The following is a 20242-nucleotide window of genomic DNA, read 5'->3' as shown; positions in this document are numbered from 1 at the left end:
TGCCTGTTCTCATATCAGCGGTGAGCAGGCCTGAAACTTCAGCTCTTAAAGTTCAATCTGTTGAATCTTATAAAAACAGGAAGACTTTAATAATGAGGGGGGGGAGAGAGAGCCGAAAAAGACTATTTGGAGATGATTTGGCTCCTAAGTGTAGTACATTTGTGACAACATCTTGTGTGAAAAGTAATAGAAACAGAAAAGGTTTCGGACCTGCCATTGCTGATCTGCGGTGGAGAGTGTCTGGAGTGGTCCGATGGCTCAGAGCGGCGGTCCGGGGATCGAGACCGGCTGCTTCTCTTCCGCTCGTGGGATCGGTTGGAATGATCGGAGGCCACGGAGTGGATTTCTGAAATATCTAACACAAAGATCACATGATTTCACACCATCACAGGTGTTTGTTACAGTATACCAAGTCAATCTAAAGTATTGCTATTGGGATATTCTATTTTTCCCTAAAAAATCCAAAATAATTTTCAAAAAAGTCTAAACAATTTACAATTAATTTACCTAATAATTTCTGGTAGTTTTATGTGCTTTTGTCATTTTTATAATTTAAAATTTATATTTATATATATATTGAACTATATATAACTATATATAACTTAAACTTGTTTTATTTTATTTAAGTGAACATTTCTAATTTCTGTTTAAGTTTTTCAAGTTTGAGTTTTTCCATCTAATACTTAAATTATTTTAGTTTAGCTTTATCCTTAATTCTAAAAGTTTAAGTTTTAGTTAACAGTAACAACACTGCTTAAAACAAGAAAAACAATTACATATTTGAAAAAATTTACTAAAAATGTAAAATAAAATCAAAAACTTAAAGTATAAAACTAAATAACTCAATTTTAATAAATACTATAATGGTATAAAAATAATACTAAAATAAGCATTAAAACCCTGTTTAAGTATCAATTGTTTTATCTAACAAAATTTAGTGAGGTTTATGCTTAAAACCACAACAAAAATATATAGATATTTATATAAGATATATACACTAAAATAATAATGTCACGCAATTAGCTTGCTTTGTTTAGAAGTTTTTACTGTAAATGTACTGTTACCAAAATTTCAATAAACTGATATTCTAAAGAATAAATAAAACGTGCATTTATTTAGTAGGATCTCTTTGTGAATTAAAGTTACAGCGTTCTAACTATATTTATAAGCAGGTAGAATGGAAAAGAATAAATCAAATCCAATTTGACTAGTGGGTGTGTGTGCTGTACAGACACTCTCTCACCATCTCTGTCAGAGGCATTCGCCGAAGGTATGCTGTCATCCATGTCGGGGATATTGAGCAGGGTCGCCCTCTCGTCTCTCTGCACCACCATCTTCAGCTTGCCCTTTGACCTCTCGATCAGTTTCTTAGCATCGATCAGGGACAGATTCTCAGTCACAGTGCCATTGATCTAGTTCCAGAGTAAATGATGATAAAAAAGATGAGAGCGCTGTAATTCATCTCCATTAGCAAATGTCTGCATTATTTCATAATTCCTCACATCACTAAATGCATCACTTCAGTCACGCTCGTCACTTAATACACTCCCTTCTCTCTCTCCATCTGTTTCCCCTCTCCTACAGGTGGTCATTTATCTTACCTTGAGCACCACGTCTCCCTCCTGTATGTTTCCGTCTCGAGCTGCCAGACTCTCGGGGGAAATGTCCTTTACGAAGATGTGGCTGGCCAGGCGAAGCCCGTATTCTGCTTACAGAGTAAACCGCAGAAACACATACAGCATGTTAGCATATGTTAGCTATAAAGTTGCTTTTTTTCCTGATGGAAACCTGCACACACAACCCTTTTTCCTGTAAAAAATGACTAACTTTGTTTTTCATCCTTTAAGGCCAGGCAACCACTGCCGGCTGGTTCCATCAGTAGTGGGCGGGAATCTAAAAAGAGAAAACTAAAAAATGACTAGCCGTTGGCAATTTTATTGCCACGGTGTGCGTAGAGGGTTGACATAGCAAAAATGTCATTGGGACTAAACATTAAACTTCAAATATGTTCTGACTGGATGAGATTATGTTGTTTTGTGTAGCATTTTCAATTTAATGGGGACAGACCACCTGGAAACTTGTTGTGCTATGTAAGGGCAAATGTGATTGGACGACACCGGTTGGCAGGCTCGAAGCGGCCATGTTCACCTTCATTTTTGCGGGACTTGATGAGGGTGACCTTGGCTGGGCGAGGGGGGAGGTTGGAGGACACAGAGTGGCGGTCCGAGCGTGGGGACAGACTCCTCTCTCTGGAGCCGCTGCGCTCTCTGTCCCGGTCCCTCCTCCCGCCCAGCCGTTCGCCCCTGCCGCTCCTCCGGCCCGTGGCTCCGCCCCCGCTGTAGGCGCTCCGGCCGCTCCGTGCCTCATAAATCTCCTCTTCGTAACTGTCATCGTCCTCGTCGTGCTCCGACATGGTCTCGCGATCACCCGTGCGCCCCATAGGGATCTGCACCTTCCTCTTTCTCCTGATGGTCTGGACAGATTTTTGGCCACATTTTTTTTTTATCTCCAATACATCTTTAAAACATTCTCTTATGGATTTTAGTGCAAAATAAATGAATAAAAGTGGGTCCAAAAGTGTGAGGCTACTTTAATAAACATACTTCCAATACTAGACTATCTTTAATTAGCATTTTGAAAAATGTATACAAACTAAAACTAAGTAAATAAATAAAAGTCTGAGAGGACTAGTGAAAATGAGAGAGAGAGAGAGAGAGAGAGAGAGAGAGAGAGAGAGAGAGCGAGAGCGAGAGAGAGAAAAAAGTAGGATACATACTATTTTTGCATTCTTCCCACTTTTCCGAAGTTGCTGCACTGCATATGCATGATCCACGTTATCCATGGAGACGGCGTTGACCATCACCACTCTGTCATTTTCCCTGCCGGGGGCAAAAAGTGCAAAAGAGCAGTAAGCAAAAGTGCCACTCCAACTGATCTCAGTGCAAAGCTTGATCAGCAGTCCTGTGTGCTCATGCGTTTACACGCTAAAAACTCCATGAGGGTGAAGAGCAGATTTTTATTTTATATATACATAAGATCAACTGATTACTTTGAGTTATCAGAGCATTCTGGAAAAGAAAATCTTTCACTATGATCTATAAAATTTATACATTTAAAATAAATATATCTGATAATACACAGCATGTACAGTGGGTCCAACATGTACTCTCCGAGAACTAGTGAAAATTTATATAATTTGAGTAATAAATATATATAAAATATAAATAATATATTATCTATTAAATACTAATTTCTTTAGGTAGCATTCCAAACATTATTAATATCATCTGATATTTCTGGGAAATAGTGCATAAAGTGTTTAGGAGCAATTCATAAAACATACAGCAGTGGCCAAAAGTGATTTCCGGTGGGGATATTTGTTTTTAATGACCCTACAAGTTCGACTAAACCATCAAAATATAAGGGAAGTATTTTATATTTTTTAAATATGAGGGAAGAAAAAAAACAATAAACTAGAAGGTGTTTATCAAAATTATTCGAGAAAAAAAGGAAATCTACAGCTACAGATTTATTTTACTATGCAAAAAAAAAGCATAGAAAAACAAAAAGCTGACAGGAAAAAGCAAAATTATCAGTTATTAATATTTAGTTGGTTCTCTCTTATTTTTGCATGTTCATAATTTCTTTGTGTCAGCCTTGCCAAAAAATGATGTCCGCACAATTTGGCATGTTTCACTGCGTTATCACAACAAAAACAATTGACTCCAAGCACAACTACAATAATCTTACAAAATCTTTAACATTTTTGAATAATATTTGAATAATATTTGAATAAAGGATGAAGATGTCCATTTTCCTAGGCCAGACATGACTTTTAGCCTCTACTGTATATTGTCTATTAAAAAAAATTAAACATTTAAAGGTCACATTGATATTTCATTCTTTCTTATCAAATTCACCCAATTCAAATCAAATCCAGGAATTAAAGTGGACCTGAACTGGCATTCTCAATAAAGGAGGTAAGAGATGAGTCTTACTGCAGCAAGCCCTCGGCTGGGCCTCCCTTCAGCACATCAGATATGACGATGGACGTCTCCCCGCTCTGAAAGTGAGGGTTATCCCTTCCGCCCGAGATAGCGATCCCGAAGCCGAACCCTGGTGCCTGAGAGACACACATCCACATGTTACACAACAGGTGAGAGGGACACCGAAACATTCACACCACGGTGGAAGAGCTGGAGAGGGACGGAATAGGACAATGAAAAGATGAATAGGACAATGAAGAGAGAATGAAAAGATAAGATCGGAGGCATGGAAAGGAAGATAAATGAGGGGATGGGATGGTCAGAGAGATACAGAGAAAGGGCAGAGAAGGGCGGAGAGATAGAAAGACCGTGTCACGGAAATAAAGAGGAGAGAAACAATACGATAAAACTCAAGCCATGTTGGACCTGAATTCCACAAAAGTTCATAAATTGTCGACTTGAACGGTTTTAGCTGTAACAGAGAGTAACAAAGTTACGTGTTGCTTTTTAAATCGACAACTTTAACGCACATAAGCTATATATAAATTATACATAAGCTATGATATAAACTAGCAACATGTTCATAGCTAGCTAGCATAACTGCAATGTGTTGACCAAGCATGAGCATCTACATACCTTCATAGAAGTTTCTGGCCTTATGTAGTGCATGTGACACCAAGTGTTCACTGAAGTAACGTAACAAAACCACGACACAAATGTAACTTATGCTGCCTTCAAGTGTTATCAGAAATGTCCTATTTCCCACTTCTGAAGTCGTGGGTATGAGCTCATTGAGGCTGTCAAAAAGGCTGAAAAACTACATTCAAATTAAATATTACTAATATTCAAATTATAAGAGGGTGCAATGAGAAAAATATTAATGCACCGCATTAAACTGTTTATTCAAAGCAATGAAATAACATCACAGTCTGTTAAAAAAAAAGCATAACGTTTATTAATCAAATATAATTTCATAAACAATTAACAAAACAGCATCATGTATTTATAGTTAAATATCATCATGGCATCTTGTTCGCCACTGCTAAAATTCGAATAAACCGGTTTTGCATTTGAATTTGGACTTTTATTTTAAAGGGGACCTATTATGCAAAATTCACTTTTGTATGGTGTTTGGACATAAATGTGTGTTGGCAGTGTGTGTACACAACCACCCTACAGTGATAAAAATCCACTCACTCCTTTTTTTTTAATCCCCATAAATCATAAGCAGTCTCTCCAAACGACCTGTTTTCAGAATGTGGCTTTAGTGACATCACTATAGCCACAGGCCCCGCCCACGAGTGTTGACTGACACTGCCGTTATAACTTAGACCCGCCCTGATCGAGTTCACTGCGAGTTGTACACATCCGTCATTGCTGCAGCAATGCACTCACGAGAAGCGTCCGCCCCCTGTGCCGTGAACCAGCAGCTCATTAGCATTAAAGGAGAAGCACTAAAACAGTGCGTTTTTCACAGACCCAAAAAATGATGATTTAAACGTGCTGTAAATAAAATTCTGTTGCGTATTTTGAGCTAAAACTTCACATACACACTCTGGGGACATCAGAGACTTATTTTACATCTTGTGAAAAGGGGCATAATAGGTCGACGGATGTATAAGTTTCTGATATTCGAAATTCAAATTTTCATTTGACAGCCCTAGAGCTCGTCGCATTGAAGTGCTTTGTTGCTGTAGAGAACAGAAATGACAAAATGTTTTGAAGACTTGAGAGGGCGTTCATGTCCAATTTCCGACAAGGAAACATATATTTACGATAATTCCGATAGCATGTGACGTGACTTTTCTTAAAATGTATTTTGCACTTCTATTAGTGAGTAACCCAATAAAGTAAAATTATTTAATGTAACACACACAAAAAAAGTTTGCTTGAAGGTTTTCCCGTAAAAAAACAAAAAAAAACAAAAAAAACCCCATTTTTTATATATTGTATAAAAAAAAAAAAGAGAGGAAGTCTGGGCAGAACAATAGATTATAGATTACATTATAGTTACAAACATGACCAGGCTAGTCAGAGGTTTGATTTCATCTTTAAAACAAGTTAAAATAAATAATAATAATGATAATAATCTGCCAGCTGAATGTAATAGAACATCTTGAAATATAATTTTTTTTTAACAACAAGTAAAAACAAAACACAAATGCGATTCTACCAATATTTCGAAGGGTTTTTAATTGTATTATGCAGATCACACAAACAACATGATTTGATAAGTATCCTATCCATACTTGGATTCCAGACACAAATCAAAAAAGAGAAATTGATTCTCACCCTGTGTAGAGTTACAGTGTGCTGTTCCCATATTACAGTCTCCTCCATTGCTGCACTCTGTATTGAGAGAAACAAACAAACAAAAAAACAGAAAGAAAAAGATGAATAGAGAAACACACAAATCGTTAGATTAACATCAACAACTTTAATTGGTTACATTCCCACACGGCCTCAAGGATGCAGATGCATTCATTAAAATCAAGCGGGTTACACACACATTCGGAAATGTCTTTGAAAGCGTTTCAGCGCTCCACATCCGTAAATACCTTTAGAAATCCTCCAAAGACTCTAAATGATCTTCCTACACGTTATGTAGCAGACTTGGAAATTATGTAACAACAGACACGGAAACAACAAAGGTAGTGAAACCCTAACGCTAGGCTTGAGGAGGAGAAAGGACTGCTGACACACAGCAAAGCCACCTGAGGTGCTCAAACATTGATTTATTCACGTATTTCTCCATGGCTTCTGCAATGCAGTCACCTCGAACAGCAGCTTCACACGGTTACCGCAACAGCGCCAGTGCTGCACAATCCTATAGATCATCAGATCCAAAGCAGTGCATACTTGGGAAAAACAGACTCGCATTTAGAGAATGATTTTATGTAGTCGGATGTGGTGATAATGTACTGCAAAGTAAACAGCAACAGGGTGATGCGGAGGGTTTAGATGTGAGCGTCGGGGTTTAAACTGTGAGCGAGAAGGATCGTGGGTCGTAGCTCTAGAAATGTTCCACGAGGGCGACTGTGCCTCCCACTCAATCACATCCGTGGCAAGACCTCAAGTGAGGAAATCCATGAAGGATGAGGAATGTCAGCAGTGTCAGGACCAGAGCCAGCACCTGACAGGATATCCACCACACACACACACACACACACACACATCATAAAATTCTTCACTCTCTCCTCAAATGTGTTTGCAGATTCCCTCTTTAGTGAAACAAAGAAGCTTGTTCCTCGCATTAACACTGAGACATTTTTCCTTTGAGTTTTCCACGTACAGACGACACCATTGTCAAAACGATCCCCATTCACACGGATCCGCGAAAAAGACTAAAAACGTTGTATTCTGCTGCCAGGCCATTAGATGGCGATGAAACACTATAGACTGAACACGTAATACGCATGTGTGTGAAAAAGATTTGCATTTTTGTTGTTTACACGGAGACCGTTTTCAAAAACTTGCACTTTGAAACCCGTTTTCAAAAGTTTGCGTTTTCAGGCACCCAAAACGTCTTCAGTTTTTAGTTGAAAACGGTGTCGTGTAAACAGCCCCTAAAATCACAGAGATGTGAATTTTTTACTCTACGGAAGACAAAAACATTGAGTGTTTGCATTGGAGCTACACAAGCTGGAAAATAAGCAATGTTTTTCATCCTTCTCAATAGGGCTGTCGCGATAACCGCAATATTGCAGTACCGCGCTACTGACAAGCCAACCGCAGAGGAATTCAAGTAACCGCAGCAACCGCGATATTCGAGTGTTTTCTTTTTTCATAAGGCTATACCCTTCTTGTTTTGAACTTCGTGCATGTGTATTGAATGTTAAATAAGTTAATATCATGGTTTTATCATGGTGATTTGTACAGAGGCTTCGTGGATTTGCACTTAAGCCTAAACAGACAGTGAATGAGATCGACTGAGCGCGTGCGATTACCTGCGTCTGTCTTTGAGGTCAAGTCATATATTCGTGAAAAGTTTGCCGTGTCCAAGGAAAGTTAAATATTTGTCCTGTCATCCTTTTAACGTTTAAAATAAAGGCTATTTACCATGAATGGCATCAGCGACAGCGCTGGTCAGCATCCACAGCGCGAGGAACTCGCGGTCGCGGGAAACAAAACTCAGTGAGTCACGCATTGAATCAATGCCATTTGTCTCTATTAAGTGAAGCTTCAGCGTTACCCATGCGACGCATTGCTGGTCAGCTGAGCCTTGAAAAGTGTAGCTCAAAGTTAAAAATAATTAACCTTGTTTCATTACTATCTTTTAATGAATCAATCAGCGTTTTTGAACGTGTTGTTGAATGAATGGTTTAATGACTCACTCAAAGACAGTCCGTTGCCATAACAACTGCGCGCTGAGTGACAGGCTTTCAATGCGGAGAGACGCTGTTTAGTTTCGGTTTATTGGTTACTGAAAATGTACTCGTTTTTGTGCATGCTGACCACATCGTAACACTTATTTATATAGCAAGAAATAAATATAAATAAATCTAAATAAATTAATAAATGCGGTAAAACCGCATATCGCGCTATTGAGCCACTCAAAATTACTGCAAGGGAAAATCCTTCACCGCGACAGCCCTACTTCTCAAAAACATGATGATTTTCCCCGCTATTGACATAATTTTCTGTGTTTTCGCTGTTATACAGTAGGGGGCGCTACTTCTGCATCTTCTGAAAGAGTACTGAATCTCCAGATCAAAAACAGGCAAAAAAAGGAGCAGAAACAAGCGATATATTTTTATTATTATTAAAATTGCCTAATATAAAATAAGTTACTTTAGTATCATTTATATTCATTTATATATTCATTTTAGCTAGTTTTAGAAATTTTGTTATGTGCTTTTGTCAATTTTTATTAGTTTTTGTTTTTATACATTTCTATTTAGCTTTAATTTATTTTTATTTCAGTTTTAGTAATTTTAGTACTTATTTCAGGCAACATTTCTAACTTATTAGTTTTCATCTAATACTTATATTTTATTTTAGCTTTATTTCAGTAACCAAAAACGATTTTGTAATATTATCGATTAATGATAACACAACTGTATAAAATATACAGTAATATATACAGCAATATTTAAAATATACTTTTCTTGTGATCAATAAATTGCCATGAAAGTCTGACAGATCGGATATGAGACAAAAAACACGTACCAAAAAAAAAAAAAGCTTAAATAGAGAAGGCTTCTGTAACAAATGGAAACCGTGATGAAAGGGCTGATAGCCTTATGTGTGAAGCACAAGCGATTGCCTCCTGACCTCACGGTGATAAAGGAAGGATGAATGACGTCCCCGTGTCACATCTTCACGAGCTGAGAGATCAAGTCTCAGTCCATCCGTCCAATTCCTTTGACCTCGCAGATAATAACTCAGGTCTCGATCGCTTCACGGCTCTGACTTCCCGTAACGTTGGGCCCGTCTCAAACCGCACACTACATCTTGTTAGCGTGCAGATAGTTAAACAGATCTACTACAATCTGACAGCAAGAGTTATTGTTATCCGTCTCTTGCCAAGGCTAAGAAACGCCTGCGGTCTGATCCCTGTAATCTCAACTGCGTGTTATAAAGAGCCTGTGAATTGTGAAGAACGAGCAGTTTTGGTTCAACTAGCATGCTAATCTGACCAAATGAAGTCTGTCGATGAGAGAGACTCATTAGTCCAAACTTTGCTGTCTTTTCGCGGTGTACATGTTGTTTTTCATTCACTGTCCTAGATTAAACTGGTTAAAATGATCATTATTCTGCTAAAAAATTATTCATGTGAGCATAGTTGCCAGGTTAGGAAGATTAAGTAAAACACCAAGCAGAACATGTATCCATTTAAGAGAAAAGCTCTGATTGGGGGATTTAAACTCTTGACATCTGGCAACCGAAAGCATGAAAGCTTGTGGAGGCTTGTTTCCAAGATGACGCAAATGTCAAACGAAAATTAAACTATTTCAGGATAAATAACCAGTTGGCAAATATCGGAGATGATTATGCTTCATTAATCGCAAAAAGCAAAAATCGTGATCACAATTAAAGACGACCTATAATGCTTTTGTTCAACTTTCTTTAGTGTGCAATGTTGTTGTTTGAGCATGAAAAAATTTCTGCAAAGTTGCAAAGCTCAAAGTCATTCCAAAGGGAAGCACTGTTTCTGAACTCGTTCCCAGAATTCCCACCTAAGGAATATGCAAAAAAAAGAAGAAAAAAAGGCAAGGCCCGGTTGAGTTGGTGGTGTGTTAAAACTTGAGGTTATGGTAAGGGGCGTGACAATTCTGAAACACACTCTAATTTGTTGACCAATCACAACACGCTGGTTTCAGAAGGAGGGGCTTCACAGAGACAGGAACTAAACAGAGCGTTACTGACAGACTGGGAAGAGAGGGGCTGCAACAATATAAAATGTTTTTTGAACGTTCAAGCATGAAAACCTTTTCTAGTAGACCCCAAAAAACAAAATCAAGACTTTGTAAAGGGGCAAAATATGGCCTCTTTAAAGTACGATTTATTCTGCCAATCGGCAATAGTATTCCCTCAGCCAACATCAGCCAAACAACCTCAGTTTGACGATTACAGCGTAATGAAACATGACTGACGGACAATGAATTCAAATAAAACCAAGAGTAGATGCCGAGAAAGAAATAAGAGGGAGGGAGGAAGGAGAGAGAATACAAGGGCAGTGCGTTGTGGGAAATGTGCTGACCTAGGGGACAATTACTGCAAGCTCAACCCTTCACCTGTGCCCTGCATGGCAATGAGGAGATGCTCGGATCGATCCGGTGCCATTAACATATCCTGCATCTCTGCGAGGCTTGTTAAAGCCACAGCTAATCCCAGTGGGATAGTCGTGCCGGCCTTTCCATGGCGTATTGTACGAAAATGTAAGCTAGACAAGGCTATGCAAAAAAAAAAAAAAAAGGCACCAATTGACCTTAGTTGGGATAGATTCAATATTATTTTTTGTGATGCAAGTAAAAATGAGGCCATTCAACGCAAATTAAACAGCAGTCTCCAACTTTGAAGCTGCAACTTTGCTAAGAAGGTTTTAGCATGGCATAATAAATACTAAATTGTCACTTACGTTGTTTTGCTCCGTCCAACTGTTTTTGCATACTTGATCCATGAAACTGGATGGTCAGTTAGTCAAGTTTGATATCACTTTTGCAATCTCTAGATGTTGGTACTGTTGTATTTATTGTTGTTGATCATTCAGATGACTAACTGACCATCCAGTTTCATTGATGAAGTCAAACCAGACTAATGCTCCAAAATGATTCAAGTTTACCTTTTCTAATAACTATTATTTTTATTGGCTATTGACTATTGGCAGAATAGTTGAGGAAAGATGACTGCAAGAAAACGCATATCACGACATGATGCAAGCTGAAATCAAACCCGTGTCCTTGTGAGGACAGCAGCTCTTCTCTATTCGTCATTCCCACTGCCCACTGGGAATCACTCAGCCAACTCAGATTTAGTCAGTGGCTCCAAATCATTGCGTTCATTCCCTCTGCAGCCAACAAGCTCATTACATCACGTGGAAGGAAGTGGATTAGAAATTCCATCTGCCTCTTGTACAATCTAGTCCTCTCTTCCTTGTTGAATGTTAAAAAGGAAATGCATGAGAAGTGGTGAAAACCTTCAGTGCGTCCAACAAAAATGGCCAATTCCTAGTGTTCTGTAACTAATGCTACTTGCTTTGAACGAGCAGCACACTTCTGATCTGACAGATTAGCCGTCCAGGGCATTAGACATTCACTCTCTGGAACAACAGGCTGAATCATAGAAATCTTCCCAACAAGAAACCAGAGAGCACACCGTAATCCAGCAAGTAAAAGCCTCGAGAGCTGCTGTAATACCACAAGAGAACGTCCTTGAAAGATGATTCACATGCACTGTTTATTTGTCTTCTTGGAGATTTAAAGATTTCTTGTCTTTAAAGAGATAGTTCACCCAACATTTACTCATGTTGTTTTGTGCAACACAAAATAAGGTATTTTAGAAAAAATGCATAGGGGTTTTTCTGTCCATGCAATGAAAGGGTGATCTACCTCTTCAAGGCGTAAAAATTGCAGTCCTGGTATTAATACCAAATTTTCAATTTTATTAACCTCCTAAAACACATTGTTGGCAACTTGGCCAAATCTGGCAACATCACATATATTCTTCATGGAGAATGCAATTCCAGAAGGCAGCAAAGTGAAAAAAAAAAAAAAAAACCGAGATGCTTTAAGCTTATTAATTGAGCATTAACTTAGAAACATGTTAATGTCCCACTCAACTGAAATAAAAGGAACACTCCAGGTATGAACATCACATTTTTTATTTTAATAATGCTACCTCCAAAAATACCTTGTTTCGGCCAAATTTTAACGCAACACTTTTGTTGCAGTCAATCAATCTTAGAATGCATTGCAATGAGTTCAGTGGAAATAAAAAAATACAGAATATTTTTTCGTGCCAACTAGGCATTTAGTTTAGCATCATGCTAATATCCAATCCAATTCAAATCAACTTAATCAATTGACGTTGCAGCACTCCAAATCGGTCACTGGTAAGGTTCTGCGGCGGTTAGGATGACACCTCAGAAGGTAGCTAACTATGTGGGCAGTAGACAGTTAGGAAGCTCACTAGGCTTTGGATTTATCCTGTTAAACACAACATTACTCATCCTTCAGTTTCTCCTGACAGGCTAGGCAAGCTGCCAGCCGGCTCCAGAGTTGGAAGGTACGGAAGGAAACGTACCTAGGAATTACACAGCACCAAGAGCGGGTGCAAACACTTTGTTATCTTAACCTAGTCAGCTTTAAAAATATATGCTGCAAAGAAAATTCAAAGGAATATATGTATACATTAGACATGTGCCAGTATTCGGTAATAAGATATATCACGATAATGAACATGCACGATATTGTTATCGTGGGCACATATTTTTGCATTCGCTAATCGCAATGGTGTTCATCACAGCACCAAATACAGTAAGACTTAAAGATTTAAGGAGATTTATTTTCAAACTTTAAAAAAAAAAAGATTTTTTTTTTATATTTTAATCTGGACTACAACAATGCCCTAGAAATTGATTGAATATGCTCTGCTTCTTTATTGTTCAGTGACACTTTACAATAAGGCTCCATTATTTAACATTAGTTAAAATAAAATGACAATAAAAAATACTTCTAAAGCATTTATTAATCTTAGTTAATTTAATTTCAACATTTAATAACACTTTATTAAAAAAGTTTTAACTTATTTAATGGATCTGAGCTAACATTAACTAACAGTTGTATTTTTTAACTAGCCTAACTTTAACAAAGAATAATAATATAATACTTCTGTAAGAAATGTAGCTATTGCTCATTTTTAATGTGTCAACTAACGTTAACTAATGAGACCTTATTATAAGTGTTTTTAATCTGTTTGAAATATTTGTTTACTTTATACATTTTTGTGTATTGCTTTATTGTATTTAAATGTCAAGTTATATTAGTTACAAGAAAAAGTTATTAAACCTGTTATAGAATAACAACACTTTTTTGCAACTTATTTCAATATCGTGATAGTACCATTATAAAAGCTTCAGCAATTATCACAACATGAAAATTTGATACAATCACATGCCTAGTATACATAAGGATGTTTTGCACACACACAACATCAGCAACTAACAAGCAGAAATCCAACTTGAGGTGAAACACAATGTGGTACTTTGATACTTAAATACTCATAAACAGAAGTGCGCAAAACGCAGGGGAACTGAAGCCCGGCTGGGAAAGGTTTGCACTCTGGAGAGCAAAAGAAGGGTTGGGAGGATTTATGCCCATCTTAAGGCTGATCGGCGGCATAAAAACGCTGATGCAACAAACCCTGCACCATTTTGCCAGAATTTATGGGTGGTTTTCAACGGCCAGTTGAGAAGCTAACAAAGGGGCCACTTGATTCCTGTTGACAGTAAATCTTAGTTCACAGTTTCTTCTGAAGTTTTGTTGCGTTTACACGCAGTGAAAAAGCTCTTTAGAGAGCTCAACGGTCATCTTTAATGCGCTACAAAGGCAGAACATGACTGGGCAATAACGTTCCTGACTTTTACCAACCCGTTCAAAATTGACCCGAAGGCACAGAAAAGTTGCATATGTTTATGACTTCTGCTGACTTTTGGTTCTCTAGCTGCTGAAATTCAGAAGAAACACACACACACACACACACTCCCAAAAAAACTCTGATTCTGTATGTTCAAGCTCCATGACTAAGTATGACAACGCTGCTTTTCGCCGGCAAAGGCGGCCCATTTTACTTAGGCTAACAGCAAAAAAGAAGGCAAAAACATTTTTTTTCTGATGAGGCAGCATTCTGAGATTGTTGTAAACGTAAAGATTTGTAGCACTGTAGCTATTTGCACTAATTGGTCTTGAGAGCAGCAAGGATGGAGCGATACGGTAAGAGAGAAAGGGAAGGTTCTCTCATTTTCTAATTGACTGGTGTGTCTCCCACCGATCATTTGTAAATCAATCTTCCATTAACTTCCAGGCAAAATGAATCGTGAAATAGAGATAAGTGTGATGGAAAGTTAATAATTAATGATTTTCACATTTTCTACCCATCATGTTAACATTAAACTGAACTGCATGGCAAGTCTCCTGTACAGAGCAGTGAGTAGTAGCCAAAATGTTGGTTTCTAAGATGTTCTGGGAAGTTGTTAGGTGGTTATTTACTGGCTCACCCTTAAGTCTCTATGATATAAAACATTTTTGTTTAAGCTTTTTAAAGTGCTGTTAGCTTAGTCTTAACAGTCTACTTAAATTATCCAATGTCGAACCTACCATTTGGAACGGTGTTGTACGTGGTTGCCAAGCCACTGCCACATGGTTGCTAAGTAGTGATGTGACGGTGAGGAAATTTTCCCACCGGTTAATCGAACATGACAACACCGGTAATACCGGTATCACCAGGGGACGGGGGCATTGGAGTTTTTCCCTCTTTTGCACCTCACTTTTAAATCGGTAATTCAAAGGCAAAAGTAAAATGCATAACGGTGCGGAGCAGAGCAAGCGTTTTCAATTAATTCCTATGGAAGTTGAGCACGAACACACACACACACTCGCTCCGCACCAGTGGACATGCACCATTATGAATGCCCGTGTGCATTTTACTTTGTCTTTTGAATTAGAGCCAATTCGGGGGTGGCTGTTGCTTGAATGGTGGGTTCATTATTATTCTTAATGAAAAAAACAACAAAACAGTACAATGACAAACTCGCTTAAATAGGCGCTTTTCCATTTCGTTTTGAAACCAAATCTTCAGCCATCGTCTTGTCAGTCAAAAGTGAGGGTTAGGGTTAGGGTGAAATCTGACTCCTGCTGCTGATTTGTGTTGCGACTCTTGTTTGCTGAATTAAGCAGATATATTCAGTTTTAATTGTAGTGTCTGTTCTCAAACTGAACTAAAGAATTTGTATTATAAAAAAATCAATACGACGGTGGGCAAGTGATGTAACCGGTGTTGCGGCTGAACACCGACTATCGCAGCAAGCTTATTGCTAAGGTGTTCTAAGTCAAATGCTAACATCAAATTCTATATTCAAATGAATTGCAATTCGAGTCCCATACGAAGTTACTGAGATCACAATTCAGTTAGTATGGTCTAGGTGCAATTAGCATGTGAAAGTTTCCACCAAGGGGACTGTCCTCGCAATTAGTGTAACACTGAATAAAGCAAAAACATGATGCATCCAAACAGACTTCTGCTTTTAAAGTCCCACTCTGTTTCTCTCCATGCTACAAAATAACTTGCAAGTACACAATGAACATAGCCGACATCACCGTCACTCCCTATTACTCTAAAAATAAAGCGCGCCACGAATTCCAGGATGCCCACAGGCTGCAATCAAACGTGTCATAAAAGTATCCCTGTGTGATGGGAATCACTGTAACTATCGTCCTGATGCTGCTATATAAACGTATGAGAGCCCAGAGTGCTCCAGCTTCATTGTGACAGATTTCCTCAATCAAGAGATTCCCACGCTAGAGATAAAACTTCATTGCGTCAATTCTTCAACCTGCTCAACTAGCGAATTGCTCGTCTGAGGAAAGTCATGACAGCAAGGTTATGAAACAAATCATTTGTTGAAGACACAGCTTTGAATGGATTTTGAGATGTTAAACGTTATACTTACGCAACCAAACGGTTAGCTAGCTTACCTAAAGTTTGGAGGACAAGTCCACAGCTTTTTTAAGTATATAAAGGTTTTGTTTGAAGTAGTAAACTGTTAAATATCAGGGTTGAGCAAAACTCAATTTCAATTAATAAGCTGGAATTAGTGATGAGGAATTTCTGATGTGGACATCTAGTAAGGGAAAGTTCGAACCCCACATTGTGTTCAACTCCAGAGATCATGCGCTCCCCTGGTTGCTCTAAGGACACTATTAATGTAATAAGTGTAAGACATACTGTATAAATGGATCCACTGTTTGCTCACATTATTATGCTAAATACTGCGTTCCCAGATGGACCGGATGCACATTCACCTACGCCTTGGTCAATCATATCTTCATATTGCAGGAAGAATCCTGGCTTGACTGGCAGCCAATGCTCTATACTGTCAGAGGTCTGGGAGCATGGGCAGTTATGGACCCTCTCACAGATGGATCGGACAGCTGAACACAGCCGTAACGAGTGGCCAGGGCCAAACTATTCTGACAGGAAGCTACCCAAGTAATTTTTAATTAATGATACAGGACCTGTTTTGAGGGGGTGGAAGGGGTTATCAATTCTAATAGAGCCGGAAAAAGTCAGTTTTTGGAAGATGCACAGATGGTGTGCGTATCTGTGGTTTACGTAACGACAACTGGATGGGGGCGATCTGACAGGGAGGATGATAAAACTTGGGTCTAGGATAATTGGCTTTCAAGCGGCATACAAACAATCCATGAAATTCTTGCGTAAGTTCACACTTGGCCTTTCAATAGTCAGAATCTAGAGCACTTTCAGAGATGACACCTAGACCTGAGATACCCCATTAAAGCTGAAAAAGCTATCTGCATCATTAGGGTGGAAAAGTGACGGAGTTGTGCGAGTGATTTTCTGCTTACCACCAAGTCGCCTCTTTGTAATGCGTGACTGAGGCATTGCGAATAGTAAGTGTCAAGCTCGTCTTAACTGCTAACAGTCATTACTATGCTAGTGTGAACTGAGAGGCAGGGATTCAGTGTCTTTTTAAATCTGGATATGCAGCACATTATCCCTCACCACAGGAGAGTGAAATCGAGAGAGCGAAACGGAGGGAGCAAGAGGGAGGAACTAAAAATAGCTCTCTCGTCGTTGCCGTTGGGTTCAGATGCAGGAAACTAGTGGGGCTGTGATGCGGACGACATGAAGATGACGTTCAGGGGAGACCGTGGCGGTGGCGTGCTGATACGAGACACGCAGCTGAATTCATAGTGTCGACAAGTGCCATTTTTATGAAGTTGTGTGAGTGTGTGTGCAGGTCTGAGATGATACTGAACAGAGGTGCCACACTGTAACCAAATTAGATACTATGTTGGACACTGAAAAAAAGTGATTCACAAACTTGCGGAGAAATTACATATTTTTCTCTCTGGACATGACCTAAGAAATGTAACGATGCACAAAACTTTTTTATTGTTATTGGTCAACCTTGTCTATGTATCTTCATTTCCAAATATTTTTTGAGGATTTTTGCATTACTTTTCACCATCATCTACTGTAGCACTAACTAGGGATGGCTCTAGATTATTGGTTCTTGCAGAAACTCAAAGGTGTTTGTGCGACAAAAAAAAAAAAAATCTCATTGGCTCTTGCAGAAACTCTAAGGTGTGTGTGAAAGGGGAGAACAAAACTCATTGGTTCTTGCAGACACTCAAAGGTGTTGCAGAAACTTAAAGGTGTTTGTGCGACACGAGAACAAAACTCATTGGTTCTTGTGGGAAACTAACGAGGGATGGACTCTATATTATGGACAAGACGTAAAATAATTTTTGGGTAAAAAAAACCATCAGTAGTTGGACAATTTATTTATTTGGATATAAGGATGTGTGTCAAGGTCAATAAGTCTCCGAAAATAGATAGGTAGATAGAGAGATGTGAGAAATGTAGAAATAGATAAGATAGTATTTTATGGGGAAAAAATTACACTGAAAACTATATTTAAAAACTTGTTAAAGTCAGAATTAGTGACTGGTAACATCCTTTACCACAATACTATAGAAAATTGTATAATCTGACAGGGGTTAAGTGTTAACAGAGCCAGACAGAGCAAGAGAACATTGCGTATGTTGACTGGAAGCCAAAAGAAGATGAGGAGGGTGGAAAACCATCCAAATGTCCCTCTTAAACACACACACAGCACCTTTGGATCTGGCATCAGACTGCAACACGTAGGAGCTGATGACTGATGACTTCAGAAATGGAGAAAGATGCGTCTCAAAGTGCTGACGATGGCTAAAAGCCCCAATCCAGGAGCATGTGATCCCGCTATTCAAACGGAGGAGCAGGAAAGCTCACAGCAAGGGGAGGTGGTCCCCAGAGGACGAAGTGATATCCTGCACATACACACCACAGCAACGTCACCAGCGCTGCAGATTTACAGCGCTAAAGGCACAGCGATCACTGCAGATAAACGAAAACTAATGGCTAACGTCAATTTGCGCAACTGTTGGAGCACTTGTTGTACTCCGCCAAAGTATTAAGAAACTAAGACGCACCACTGCCAAAGGTCTAATGTGCTCAGCATTTCAGACCCAAATCTGGTTTAACTTGAATGCAAGTTACTTGCTTATGATAGAAATCCACCGTTAGCACAAAAATAACAAGAACCGGAATCAATGAGCGTAAACATTACTTACAGCAGTTAGATCACCTCAGAAGAACCAGAAACATAGCTTTCTTCAGTCATTTGTGTTCTCCAAAACCAGGGTCCCGCAGACCCGTGTGCATGCCGGCAAAGCTCCAGCCCTCATACTGATCCTGCCTGATCACACCAAGATCCCCGATTCAATCGGCACGAGGCGGGGGAGGGAGGAAGATAGTGCAGAGAGAGGGGGAAGGGAGGGAGAGAGAGGTACAAACAAAAAGAGAGAGTCCCAACCCTGCCCCGATGTAGCAGTGGCCAGTAGTGAACAGCAAGTTACTGTCCAATCACTTCGGAAAAGAGATGAGGCGCATCCACCGACCCGCATCGATTTGCTGAGCGGCTCAGGCGCTTTAAAAAAGTACTCCAGCACTTCCAGTAAAGTTGCACCACTCCACTCGAATCGTCTTTTATTCTCGCCGAGCTCTTGCTTCACTTCACACCAAACGTGCGCTGCTGTAAATCCCCGTGGCTTGGCAACATTCAAGGGAGTAAGTGTGTGTACTGAGCTGCAGCAGCGCTTCGCTGTAGAACTGCTCTGCTCAGTAGGAGCACAGATCCATCTGCAGTAGAAAGTGCTGTATCGGTCTTAACCCTTTCAGTGCCACTGGCGGGACAATGCTCCAAAACTAGTACGCCACCGGCTATGAAGCCTGCAGGTAAATGCCCATCCTGAAGCGGAGCACAGAAATGCAACGCTGGGCGTCTTCATTATACAATCGGTTCCTCTCACTGCTAAGGCGGAAATACACTTTTGAGGTAGTTTTAAGAAACATGATTAATTCGTAATTTGGCTATCCAATGAAAGTGCATCACAATCAAAGTCAATCAAAACAATGGAATTTCACTGTGCGCAGAGCTACCTGGTGTGGATTTATAAGGTAGAGTGTGTCAATCTGGTGCCTATTTCACAAATTTAAGTATTTTCAAATCCCATTGACTTCCATTGTATTACAAAAAAAATATTTTTGATTAATTATCCCTTTAACAAATCAACAAGTTTGGCCTCAGTATAAAAACTTCTTATATTATGTCGCCTAACAGAAGTTAAAAACACTTATGATTAATACTTATGATTAGATTTACATTTGAATGCCCTTAGTGGCACCTAAGCTTCCTCTATTCAACTCGAAACCCACTGTGTAAATGCCAGACTCAATCCTCCCTAAAATGTTAGACATGCAGTCAGCATGTGTAGCTCCTCCGACAGGTTGTCAGGCTGGAATGCACAAGCCAGAAGTAACGGCAGATTCCACGCACGTTTTCCTTTCCTCGCTCACTCACACTCTTTAGCACAGCTAAAACATGGGATTACTTTGCTATCAATAGAGGAAGCAGAAAAATAGTGCGCTGACCAGAGTTCACATATAAACGGTCGTCTAGACCCGTCATG

The 20242-nt window shown here is 39.2% G+C and overlaps 1 protein-coding gene across 6 annotated transcripts in view; it reads right to left on the bottom strand.

Moving 5' to 3' along the window:
* Positions 1-20242, bottom strand: part of tjp1b (tight junction protein 1b) — a 126568-nt gene that overhangs the window by 24354 nt on the left and 81972 nt on the right. For 3 of the 6 annotated variants that reach the window (XM_084094105.1, XM_084094106.1, XM_084094108.1), the window contains 7 exons: positions 6279-6335; positions 3999-4123; positions 2777-2879; positions 2149-2473; positions 1602-1708; positions 1244-1412; positions 211-355 (listed from right to left, as the gene is read on the bottom strand). In XM_084094105.1, the coding sequence (XP_083950231.1) occupies positions 211-355; positions 1244-1412; positions 1602-1708; positions 2149-2473; positions 2777-2879; positions 3999-4123; positions 6279-6335 (1031 nt within the window). Of the gene's footprint in view, positions 1-210; positions 356-1243; positions 1413-1601; positions 1709-1827; positions 1894-2148; positions 2474-2776; positions 2880-3998; positions 4124-6278; positions 6336-18844; positions 18864-20242 lie in introns of those variants that run through there. The other 3 variants (XM_084094107.1, XM_084094109.1, XM_084094110.1) reach the window with 2 other exon arrangements.

Source organism: Abramis brama (genome assembly GCF_963993115.1).
Source record: "Abramis brama genome assembly, chromosome: 20".
NCBI lineage: Eukaryota > Metazoa > Chordata > Actinopteri > Cypriniformes > Leuciscidae > Abramis > Abramis brama.
The sequence above is the reverse complement of the archived record's forward strand: the minus strand, read 5'-3'. Positions and strand labels throughout refer to the sequence as shown.